We start from the raw sequence: 12500 nt of genomic DNA on the forward strand, positions 1-12500 counted from the left end.
CTCTCCGCCTGTCGCCTCCTCTGTTCGACTCCCCGTCGACTCGGAGCTGGTCTGAGCGCTCACGTTTCCTGAGCTGGGATCTCCCTCGCTCTTCTCTTCTCCTCCACCTCCCCCGCTGCTGCTCCCCTCCCCCCCGGGCACTGCCGGGGTCGTCGGGACCTCCAGGACCTGCAGGTCGAGGTCTGTGCCTCCCTCCATCTTTATTACGGCTGGGGAGAGAGAGAGACAGGAGGGAGAGACAGGAGGGAGAGACAGGATGGAGAGACAGGAGGGAGAGACAGGAGGGAGAGACAGACAGGATGGAAAGACAGGAGGGAGAGACAGGAGGGAGATACAGGAGGGAGAGACAGGAGGGAGAGACAGACAGGATGGAAAGACAGGAGGGAGAGACAGACAGGATGGAAAGACAGGAGGGAGAGACAGGAGGGAGAGACAGGAGGGAGGGTGAGACAGCAAAGGGAGAGTTTGAGAACTTCATTACCCAGAAAACCCTGCAAAGCAACAGCAGTAAACCGAATGTACCTAAACATCCAAACATCCCGTCTCACTGCTTTGTTAGTAGCCTGTCTCCCTGTCGGTCTCTCTCCCTGCCTCTCTGCCCTTCTCCCTGCCTGTCTCTCTGCCCGTCTCCCTGCCTGTCTCTCTGCATGTCTCTCTGCCTGCCTATCTATCAGCCCGTCTCCCTGCCTGTCTTCCTGCAGGTCTCTCTCTGTCTCTCTGCCTGCCCTTCTCTCTGCCTGTCTATCTATCTATCTGCCTGCCTGTCTATCTATCTGCCTGCCTGTCTCTCTGCCTGTCTCCCTGCCTGCCCTCTGCCCGTCTCCCTGCCTCCCCTCTGCCCGTCTCTCTGCCCGTCTCTCTGCCCTTCTCCCTGCCTGTCTCTCTGCCCGTCTCCCTGCCTGTCTCTCTGCCTGCCTATCTATCAGCCCGTCTCCCTGCCTGTCTTCCTGCAGGTCTCTCTCTGCCTGCCCGTCTATCTATCTGCCTGTCTCCCTGTCTGCCCTCTGCCCGTCTCTCTGACTGTCTTCCTGCAGGTCTCTCTCTGTCTCTCTGCCTGCCCTTCTCTCTGCCTGTCTATCTATCTGCCTGCCTGTCTCTCTGCCTGTCTCCCTGCCTGCCCTCTGCCCGTCTCCCTGCCTCCCCTCTGCCCGTCTCTCTGCCTCCCCTCTGCCCGTCTCTCTGCCCGTCTCCCTACCTGCCCTCTGCCCGTCTCCCTACCTGCCCTCTGCCCGTCTCCCTGCCTGTCTCCCTGCCTCCCCTCTGCCCGTCTCCCTGCCTGTCTCCCTGCCTCCCCTCTGCCCGTCTCCCTGCCTGTCTCCCTGCCTGTCTCCCTGCCCGTCTCTCTGCCTGTACCTGCGTCCAGCAGCTTGATGATGGCGGGCGCGTGCTCCATGTCCAGCGACACGTTGTCCAGCCAGTTGTTGTCGAGCAGGAAGAGGAAGACGCCCAGTCGGGTCTTCAGGGCATCCAGAGACTCCGCCTTCTTGGCCGTGATGTCATCGGGGTGGTACTTGGAGCGGAACCACTCCTGGTCTTTGTGCTGGAGGAAGAAGTCCTGCAGCTGCTGTCGCCTGAAGTCCAGCTTGTACTGGTTGTAGCGTTTGACCGACTCCGTCTCGTCGACGCTGTCCTCCATGTTGAGCAGAAACTCCTGCAGACAGGAACACCACCGGCTCAGACAGGAAACATCACCTCCACACATCCATGGTCACCCCGCACACTCACCTTAAAGCTCCTCATGACGGGAGGACCAGGAGGAGGGAGGTCGGGGTCCACCATCCCCAGCCTGACACACGTTTAAGGAAACAGAAGAAGAAATCATCGGCCATCAAACAATCAGAAGTCAAATAAAAACAGACGTGACATTAGTGCTGATGCGTCTGCGTCCCCTCCAGGTACACGTCCGGCCAATCAGAAGCATTTATCTAACACTGGGCGGGTTTACGCTCCTTTCTCCTCTAATGTTCTGCTTCTGCCATCAACAACCGGAACATACCGGAACACGTCAGGCTAAACATCTGTGTGTCATTGTGTCATGTTGAACTAGGAGACGTTTGAACTGGATGTTGAAGCTAGCTACTTAGCCTAGCAGCCCAGTGAAAGTGAAATATCACAAAGGAGCTCCCGCGTGTCTGCTTCAGAGTCTCCGAGTCCCACATGTCGCTAATCTGACGTATGGAAACAAGCTAACACCTATTGGCCTGTCTGGGATCCAACATGGTAACATTTACTTCATGCAGTCAAAGTGTCTAAATGAACAGAGTGCTAAATTAGCGGTTAGCTGCTGTTAGCGGCGTAATGTGACATAATGTGTGCAGACCGCATTCACTGAAGGATCATGAGGGCTGTTTTGGGGCCTTTGAGTCCTCAGGACGTCTTATTGAATCTAAAGACACGAGCTTCCTGCGTGTTCACGTCTGCTTCAGTGTGGACTTCCTTTTCCTGCCAGCACGAGCTGTTTCACAGGTTTTTAATGATGCTGTGCTCGACCAATCAACGCTCAGGTACATCTCTGGGGAATTGTTGTGTTGCAGAGTACCTGCTGAGAAGCAGGAGTTGAAAAAAAGATCCTCCAACTGTTCTTGAAACATTGATGACAGACTGGATTATGGGATTCGTAGTTTTGCCGATGATGAGCTTACCTGCCCTGCAGCGGGTGACCTCCGTGGTGTGGGTGGAGGTGGGGGAGGTCGGGGTGCCAGCCCTGAGGTCCCGCCCCTGGAAACGGAGCCCCGCCTCCTCCATACGGCAGGTCGTACCGGTACGGCTCCCCCCGGTGGTCGTCCCTGGAACATTCACACATTAAAGAGAGGAGGAGCACTCACGTGACGTGCGGGTGGATAACACAAACACACTCTCACCAGTCTCTCCTCATGCGCTTGTGCTGAGGGCTGATGTGTCGGGGGGGAGAAAACCTATCTCTGCGACCGCGATCGTAGTCCCGCCTCCTCTCCCTGCCGCGCTCCCAGTCCCTGTACACACACACCAGTATTTGAACATGTCTCACACGCGGTATTTGAACATGTCTCACACGCTTATGTTTCAGGTCTGCGTACCTGTCGGGCCAGTCGTCCCTCCTCCTCTCCTCTCTCTCTCTCGACCGCTCCATGTCACTCCTCTCTCTCCTGAACTTGTCCCGCCTCCTCCTGTCAAACTCGTCATCGCTGTCTCCCATTAGACTACAAACACACAGCCAGGTGATACCATGATGCACAGGTAACTCTTTGACAAACACAGTACACACTGAACCTGTTATTTAAAAAAAAAAAGGCTGAATGTGGTTTTTCAAAATAAGACACCTGATGAGGCTCTGGACTCTGGTGCTATTCCATCCAGGTGCCACATAGATCAATACAAACCTGATCAGCTAAACAACACATCTCTGATTTTAACGGCCCTTTTCTGATCAGGAAGAACAGATGTTATATTGTACGGTGAAGAAACTTCAACTTCACTTTCACACTAAACATTTTCATTTTCATAAATCAAATGTAATAATTTGTCTTTGTCGGTGGATGAAGCTGATTTTAATGATCAAACAGCTGATAAGTGTTCGAACAATCGACCAACAGTAAGTGACTGGTGACTGCATGAGCTGAATCACATACAGGTTTTTCTCTTTGAAGGTGTTTAAAAGATTTTTTCATAATGAAACATTAACCAAGAGTCGTTTAAAATATGACAGATATTTAGATATTAGAGAACATTAATGTCATATCTGTCAACAACTACTGATCCCTTGGTCTTTGACGAACATACCCGAGTTTATTTTTGTGAGATCGACACATAAAAACACACTCTGGTGATGAAGCCTGACGTTAATCCACAGGTTTCATTATCAGGGAATCAGTACTTAGCCTGTTAGCTTCTGCTGCGCTAGCACTAGATTCTATGAATCTACTCTTACTGAAACATCAAATAATCATTAATGAAATCTGAAAGCACAAACAAACTTTAACGTTAACAGTCAGGTGAGGCAACAGCTAGCATTAGCATTTAGCCACACACCAGCTGGCCGAAGGTAATAGCAAGGCTAATTAGCTAGTTAGCATTGGGAGCTATCCCAGCGTGCTGACGCAGGCGCAGATAGGTCCTGTATTCGCAGCAGTTCGTGTTCGCTTTGATTGGGATGTACGACAAACATCGATAATGTGTGTAAAGTGTGTTTTACCTGAAGCTACGCAGCTTAAAAACTCAGAAATAGCTCGCCAGCTAACGCAACAACACAACGATCCCGCCGCCAGCCCGAGATCACAATGACACAACGAGACTTCCGGTTTCCTTTACTTCCGCTCTGGGTTTAGATGAAGAATCGCGCCCTGGAGGTCAGGAGGGTAATAACAAGAACAGATTGTTTTCCAGTGATGTAACTTTAAATAATGTGTTTTAATCACAACTGAAAAATCATCTTGATAATTTAACTATTAAACGAGTCATAATCTGTCTGTGATACAGTTTATGGTTTTTTGGATTGCATATGTTTCCGTACGTCCTGACAGAGCACCAGGTCCTGTGTACGTGATGGAGTACTAATAAAATACCAACCCTAACCCTAACCCAAACTTTAAGAGAACATACTCTTACATTAGGTGTCGTCCTGTGGTCTGCACTTGTCTTTGCAGTTTAGACTGCACTGTGATCTGATCAAAACGTCTTCAAACTGTTAAAATAAATCATTTCCCTTAAAGGGGTCAATAATAATACACTTTATTTATAGAGCACTTTTCAAAACAGCAGTTCCAAAGTGCTAAAAAATTAAACCTCCCTTTTTTTCACATATCTTTCATTCCTGCAAAAAACCCTTACACAGAATAAATGTCGCCTGTCCTCTGTGCTCATGAAGTCCTTTGAGCGCCTGGTCCTCTCCTGGACCCCCTGCAGTTCGCCTACAGAGCCAACAGGTCCGGAGACGACGCAGTCAACATGGCCCTCCACTTCATCCTCCAGCATCTGGACTCAGCAGGAACCCATGCCAGGATCCTGTTTGTAGATTTCAGCTCTGCCTTCAACGCGATCATCCCGGCTCTGCTTCAGGACAAGCTCTCCCAGCTGAACGTGCCCGACTCCACCTGCAGGTGGATCACAGACTTCCTGTCCGACAGGAGGCAGCAGGTGAAGCTGGGGAAACACGTCTCTGACTCCAGGACCATCAGCACCGGCTCCCCTCAAGGCTGCGTTCTTCCCCCTCTGCTCTTCTCCCTGTACACCAACAGCTGCACCTCCAGTCATCAGTCCGTCAAGCTCCTGAAGCTCGCGGACGACACCACCCTCATTGGACTCATCTCTGGTGGGGACGAGTCTGCCTACAGGTGGGAGATTGACCACCTGGTGACCTGGTGTGGTGAGAACAACCTGGAGCTTAATGCTCTGAGGACAGTGGAGATGGTTGTGGACTTTAGAAAGACAGCAGCCACACCCGCCCCCATCACCAGCAGCGACTCCACTGTTTCCACTGTGGAGTCTTTCCGCTTCCTGGGGACCATCATCAGCCAGGACCTCAGGTGGGAGCTGAACATCGGCTCCCTGTTCATTTACACCTGCTGTACATCTTTGTATTATAGTGCCTTTTCTTGTTACTTATTGTTGTTCTCCCTCTGTGTTTATTGTTCTACACTGAAACACACGGTCATATTCCTGTACCTGTAAAACCTGCTTGGTAATAAACCTGATTCTGATATGAACTTTAGACTTTTTGTGATAGGCCGTAAACAGGTTTATTCCTGCTGGATGCTCCATTCTTCCAAACGGAGGCTGCCGCTGGGTAAAAACTGATCTGATCTGATTCTGATTCTAAAACTCCCACCTCTCCTGAACGCAGCACGGTTGACGCACTGTATCTGGGGCTGGACCGTCCAATCCCCATGGGAGATCTGTCATCTCCAAAGATCGCGAGAACACGAAGGCTCCACGAGATACAGTGGCCCTCTTGTCTGCGAGCCTGGACAGCAGCGAGGACAGAAACCAGAGTCAGTCCGGCAGTTACAGCGGAGACCTGCTGCACGATGGAGCACCAGAACCCGGAGCACACAGGACACACGGCGGGCTCGTGCTCTGATAGCGCCCAAGTTCAGGTCAGTGTTCATGACGTCATCTAAAACGCGAGGTTCAGGGTTTGTGTTCTCGTGGTTTTACTCCCAGATGTCTCCATGATTTCCGGTTTTATCTCAAACTGATTCATCTAAGGGAAAGCAGTCGATTTTTTTCTGACGCGATGTTTGCGTCGCATGCGCAGTGTGCCGTGTTTTGCGGGATGTTCATCACAAACAATGAGGCTTGAATGATGAGCGTTTCCGCTGCTGTCAGATCAAAGAGGCGGGAAACCCTCAGGAAGTTACTGGGATGGATGGATGGATGGAGAGATCAGGACACATGAGAGGGCACATCTGTCACATCAAACAGAGCCCCCTGTTCTTGGTCAGTTAGCATAGCTTTGACATGTCGTGCTAGTTCAGGGGCCGGCTTCACAAAGATGTTTCAGACTGGTATGTTGTGTTGGGCCAGTCTTCACATTGCTCATAGATCAGTCTAATGTAAGTCAGACGGTCGAAAAATATAACTCATTCATAATATACATACATGTTTAAAAATGTAAAGTAGATTATTTATCAACCAACACCAACCAGGTAACTTTGCTTGGTGATAGTTGTCCTGGTTTTTCAAAATAAAATGCATTGGATCAATCTGTTCCAGATACAAGCTTTACCAAAGATCAATAATCCCGGCTTACCGGTCTGCTACACACGACTACATGTCCCAGTGCAGGCTTCTGGTTCTATGAAGAACAAGAGGGAGAACGGTGGTTACCAAACGGCGTAGAATGAATGCTGATGCCTCAGTATGAGCTACAGCAGCAAAGCAGACCTCAGGAATAACTCTGATACGTCTATACTACATACCATAATGTTTGTTCGTTGTTATTTCCGTGCACAGGTAGGCTACTATCAAGTATAAACTACGTCTCGGCACGCTGTCATATGTCCATGTGCTGTGCATATATTTCACAGATACTGTATGAACACAGAGCTGTGGAGGAGCATCAGGCTTCATGATCAAAGTTTCACTTCAGTCCGTACTCACCCCCTCCCTCCGTCCCTCTGTGCGCCTGCGCAGCAGCTCCCCCTCTCTGTGCTGTGAGTCTGTATCACAGTGTTTTGTATTATATGATGTTTTTAAAGTCTAATGAAGGTGAATGAGGCTCCGTGTTCATTTGCATACAGAGCGGGAAAGTGAGATCTGATCACGTGGTCACTGAAGACGCATTCGAGGGGCTGGTTAATGCCAGCCTTAGAGCTGACCACTTGTGATCAGATCACCCAGGACACATGATGATGATGTGGATCATACCAGGTCTGAACGGGGCCTATCACTTCTCTTCCTTTGTTTACGGTTAGTTTCCAATTGACTGGTGATTGTTGACTGAAGTTATTGTTACATTGATATTGTTTATAAATGATTTAAATTTGACAGTAAGGCCTTAGTGTGGCACATTGCAAACTAACGATGGCGGTAACATCACTCATGACACCATGTAGACCATCCTTTGACATAAGAATTTAAAAATGGTAATGGCATAGAAGCAATGATTCTAGACTAGATGAGAGCAGTCTAAAAATGGCAGAGCCATCTGTACTCCATCGAATTGAATCGTGACCTTAAAATCAAAAGTCACATCAAGCCGAGGATTTGAGAATCGTAACACCCCCTTTGATCACAGGTATCCCACAAGTCATCAGTGTGGGTTATGTTCCAGCATGTCACTAACACACACTCTCTCTCTCTCTCTCTCTCTGTCTGTTACTGTAGACACGGGAAAGAAGAAAGCAACTCTCTAGTAACTTGTTTCAGTCCTGTGACAAATTCTTTCAAACATCGACATCTCCAAAGGATCATCAGAGAGATCACCCTGGAGAGAAACCATACAGCTGTGATGAATGTGGGAAAGCTTTCTCTAGATTAGATCGCCTTAAAATCCATCAGCGCAGTCACACTGGGGAGAAACCATACAGCTGTGATGAGTGTGGGAAAGCTTTCTCTAGATTAGATCACCTTAAAATCCATCAGCACAGTCACACTGGGGAGAAACCATACAGCTGTGATGAGTGTGGAAAAGCTTTCTCTAGATTAGATCGCCTTAAAATCCATCAGCGCATTCACACTGGAGAGAAACCGTACAACTGTGATGAATGTGGGAAAGCCTTTTCCTGTCGAGATTACCACAAGAGACATCAGCAGACTCACATTAGAGAGAAACCGTACAACTGTCATGAGTGTGGGAAAGCCTTTTCCTGTCGAGATTACCACAAGAGACATCAGCACATTCACATTAGAGAGAAACCATACAACTGTCATGAGTGTGGGAAAGCTTTCTCCAGATTAGAGCACCTTAAAGTCCATCAGCGCATTCACACTGGAGAGAAACCATACAATTGTGATGAATGTGGGAAAGCCTTTGCCAGCACAAGTGCCCTCAAAATCCATCAGCGCATTCACACTGGAGAGAAACCGTACAACTGTGATGAATGTGGGAAAGCTTTCTCCAGATTAGATCACCTTAAAGTCCATCAGCGCATCCACACTGGAGAGAAACCGTACAGCTGTGATGAATGTGGAAAAGCTTTCTCCACTGGAAGTACCCTACAAACACACCAGCGTATTCACACCGGGGAGAACCGTACAGCTGTGACCAATGCAATGTCCACTCAGTCCAGTTCCTTAAAAACACACCCAACGTTTTCACTCTGGGGAGAAACCTTACCGCTGTGAACAATGTAGGAAAGTTTATTCCAGATTAATTCAGTTTAAAGTCTGTCATCGCATTCACACTGGAGAGAGACCATACTGCTGTAACCAATGCAATGCAACATTCACACAGTTAACTCACTGTATATAGGGAACCTACAAATCCACAGACATGTTCACACTGGGGAGAGACCATGAAGCTGTGACCAATGTGGGAAACATTTTACTAAGCGGAGTGACCTTCTAGTTCACAAACCCTGTCACACGGGTTTGTTGTGAATGTTCTTCCTCCCTATTCTCTGGTTGCTCTGTTAGCATGTTCAGTAACTTCCTTCTATGAGCAGCATGCAGTGCACCTTTGTTCTTGTGAGAGTCTGCTTTCATCAAGCATTACTGTATCAGGTTAAAGTATTAGGATTTCTCCTGTTGCATGAAGCTTTCTTATTCAGTGTAAATGTGTTTCAATAAACATTAAATGCATTTATGAACTTTTCCTCTTTTTATAATAAAAACTTGTCTTTGCTTGTAATGTGATGTAATCTATTAAGTATAATTATCAGAACTGTAGACTTGAGACGAGGGGGGGGGCTGGTTAGGGAAGCCGTCAGCCTGAAGAAGGAGGCCTTTCAGGCGTGGGGTCTCCAGAGGCCGCAGACAGGTACCAGGTGGCCAGAAGGGCTGCAGCTTCAGTGGTTGCGGAAGCAAAAACCCAAAGGTGTGTTAGGAGGAGTTCAGGGAGGCTATGGAGAACAACTTTCTGTTGGCCTCAACGAAGTCCTGGCAAACCGTTAGATGACTCAGGAGGGGGACGCAGGGATCAAGCTGTCTTCAGCAAGGGGGGAGAACTGCTCACCCGGACTGGGGATATTGTAAGTTGGTGGAAGGAACACTTTGAGGACTTCCTGAACCCAAACAACACGTCCTCTGATGAGGCAGAGTCCAAAGGTCCAGGGAAAGCCTTATTCATATCCGTGGCAGAGGTCGCTGAGGTGCTCAAGAAGCTCCTGTGGCAAGGTGCCTGGTGTAGATGAGATTCACCCTAAGATGTTGAAAGTCTGGACATTGTTGGGCTGTCTTGGCTGACACGCCTCTTCAGTGTCGGGTGGAGGTCTGGGACAGTACCTGTGGATTGGCAGACCCGGTCCAGAGGGTGTGTCCCAATAAGTGCTGGGCGGTATGACAAAAAATCTGTATCACGGTATTTTCTAATATTCTGGCACTTTAACGGTATAACACGATTTTTTTTTCATGTCTGGGTCTTTTCTCTTTTCTGCATTAGAGCAGGTGTGGGCAGTATGACCTAAGATGTATGTCTGTTAATATTTACTTTCCTTTGTGGCGGTATCGGTGTATTGCAGTATTACAAAATGAAAAGGCACTTAAAACATGAGCTCTCGCTCTTTTTGCTCCATTGTTGATGTAAAAAAGTAGAGAAGCTCATGAAGGAACATTTATTTATCAGCATATTTCAGCTCAGGTCGTAGCTTATTTATTTCTGCATAAGAATTTCTTTAAGAGTAAAAGCATGAAAACACAATCAACGATGAAAACATGCAAAGATATGAACGGCGCCATCAAGACAGACGGCTATGACTCAGAGCTCAATGACACAAAGACGTGAAACATCACAGACACCTCACTGTTCCACAGTTCGCAAGTCTGATCACTAAACCAAGCTTTAGTGTCGGGACAAGGAGTGGTACTTTACACAGCTTCTTCTGTGTTGCTACACATCGTTCCCGTCCTGAGGCTCCGACAGAAAGAGCCGACTGACAGCAGACGTCGCCTCTCGTTGCTCTCGTAGTTCGGCGGGTTTTTAATGGTGGAGGAGCCGTGTCATGTAACACCTTGAGAACGACGATTCTCCAGCTCGGTAAGTTGTGTTCTTTTAATATTGCAATGATGGACTCGTTCTGACTTCTTGGTTTGATGGTTTGTTTGTACAGACTTCTGTTGGCTTTACTGCTTTCATTGGCGTGAGCCCAACTTGTCAGACAGTAGAGAGATGTGTGGGGGAACCACCATGAACACTTTGGCTGCATCAGTGGACCAAACAGTTCCTTTCTTAATGTGATTTGAAAGACCGATCTGGATCAACAATGATGCCGAGATGTTTAAACTCAGAAACGATCTGTATTTTTCCACAGAGACGATGGTGCCTGGATCTGGTGCTGAGGTCGGTCCTGTTGTAAAGAACATGTCGACTGTTTGTGTAACATGAAGCTGAAGGCAGGACTGAACCAGCAGACGGTTTGATGCAGCTTCATCCTCCGCCTGTTCACGTTTTACTTTACGTATGAGCTTTAGTCTGTTTATTTATATGTGTATTTATTGGTCTCATGGCTTTGTCACAGGTTTACCTGTGACCCTGAGGTTCGCTTTCGTCCTCGGGCTGAAAACTGAACTTTTCTTTTGACATTTGTTCATCATTTTATAGTCTCACCTTGCATCTCAAACTGTGTCGATATCCTTTCAAACCTGATGATTGCATGACTTGTCTGTTTTATTCGCTGCCTTTGAGAAGAGGTTTGTAACTTGGATTTGTTGTAAATAAAGGTTGACGCTTTGACATTTGAGTTCTTGTTCGTTGTCTCCATTAGAAAATAAGTATTTGTTGTGGCTTTGTGTGTGAAACTGTTACAATTATTTTCATCAGCCTTTCATCATGATGAAGCTGTTCTTGCTAATTTGTAGCATTATTATTGGCTCTGTAACCAAACGTCTGTGCTGTTGGTGGTGTTGTTGTTGGTGGCGGCGTTGTTGTTGTTGTTGCTGGCGCTGTTGGTGTTGCTGGCGGCGTTGTTGTTGTTGTTGGTGGTGGTGGTGGTTTCGTGGTGGTGTTGTTATTGTTGTTGGTGTTGTTGTTGTTGCTGGCGTTGTTGGTGTTGCTGGCGGCATTGTTGGTGTTGTTGGTGTTGTTGTTGCTGGCGTTGTTGGTGTTGCTGGCGGCGTTGTTGGTGGTGGTGTTGGTGCTGGTGGTGCTGGTGGTGGTGTTGGTTTTGGTGTTGGTGGCGATGTTGGTGGTGGTGTTAGTGGCGGTGTTGGTGGCGGTGTTGGTGGTGGTGTTGTTGTTGTTGGTGGCGGTGTTGGTGGTGGTGTTGGTGGTGGTGTTGGTGGTGCTGGTGCTGGTGTTGGTGTTGTTGGTGGCGGTGTTGGTGGTGTTGTTATTGGTGGTGGTGTTGGTGGTGCTGGTGTTGTTGTTGTTGTTGTTGTTGGTGGTGGTGGTGGTGTTGTTGTTGTTGCTGGCGTTGTTGGTGTTGCTGGTGGCGTTGTTGGTGTTGGTGTTGTTGGTGGTGGTGGTGTTGGTGTTGGTGGTGGTGTTGGTGTTGTTGTTGGTGCTGGTGGTGCTGCTGGTGGTGGTGGTGTTGGTGTTGTTGGTGCTGGTGGTGGTGTTGGTGGTGGTGGTGCTGGTGGTGGTGGTGGTGTTGGTGGTGTTGTTGGTGCTGGTGTTGGTGTTGGTGGTGTTGTTGGTGCTGGTGGTGGTGCTGCTGGTGGTGTTGGTGGTGGTGTTGGTGTTGTTGGTGCTGGTGGTGGTGTTGGTGGTGGTGCTGCTGGTGGTGCTGCTGCTGGTGGTGTTGGTGGTGTTGTTGGTGGTGGTGTTGGTGGTGGTGCTGCTGGTGGTGCTGCTGGTGGTGGTGGTGTTGGTGGTGTTGTTGGTGTTGTTGTTGGTGGTGGTGTTGTTGGTGGTGTTGGTGTTGGTGGTGGTGTTGTTGTTGGTGCTGGTGGTGTTGTTGGTGTTGTTGTTGGTGGTGGTGGTGGTG

At 48.6% G+C, this 12500-nt stretch overlaps 2 protein-coding genes across 2 annotated transcripts in view; one reads left to right on the forward strand and one right to left on the reverse strand.

Annotated features, from left to right (window-relative positions):
• LOC138600671 (serrate RNA effector molecule homolog) overlaps positions 1 to 4260 on the reverse strand; it is a 13673-nt gene extending 9413 nt beyond the window's left edge. The window contains exons 1-7 of the mRNA XM_069672146.1: positions 4172 to 4260; positions 3057 to 3179; positions 2862 to 2972; positions 2643 to 2786; positions 1726 to 1786; positions 1354 to 1651; positions 1 to 209 (exon numbers count right to left, since the gene is read on the reverse strand). The exon at positions 1 to 209 is cut by the window's left edge and continues 27 nt beyond it. Of these exons, the coding sequence (XP_069528247.1) occupies positions 1 to 209; positions 1354 to 1651; positions 1726 to 1786; positions 2643 to 2786; positions 2862 to 2972; positions 3057 to 3175 (942 nt within the window). The 5' untranslated portion in view covers positions 3176 to 3179; positions 4172 to 4260. The remainder of the gene's footprint in view (positions 210 to 1353; positions 1652 to 1725; positions 1787 to 2642; positions 2787 to 2861; positions 2973 to 3056; positions 3180 to 4171) is intronic.
• A 1716-nt stretch (positions 4261 to 5976) lies between these two features.
• The window catches only part of LOC138600681 (zinc finger protein 420-like), a 113480-nt gene continuing 106956 nt past the window's right edge, over positions 5977 to 12500 (forward strand). Inside the window, exons 1-2 of the mRNA XM_069672157.1 lie at positions 5977 to 6071; positions 7804 to 8671. Coding sequence (XP_069528258.1) covers positions 6003 to 6071; positions 7804 to 8671 — 937 coding nt within the window. The 5' untranslated portion in view covers positions 5977 to 6002. The remainder of the gene's footprint in view (positions 6072 to 7803; positions 8672 to 12500) is intronic.

This window comes from Semicossyphus pulcher, unplaced genomic scaffold (genome assembly GCF_022749685.1).
Source record: "Semicossyphus pulcher isolate SPU_LCO1_2020_fin unplaced genomic scaffold, fSemPul1.0.p SCAF_21, whole genome shotgun sequence".
NCBI classification, from domain to species: domain Eukaryota; kingdom Metazoa; phylum Chordata; class Actinopteri; order Labriformes; family Labridae; genus Semicossyphus; species Semicossyphus pulcher.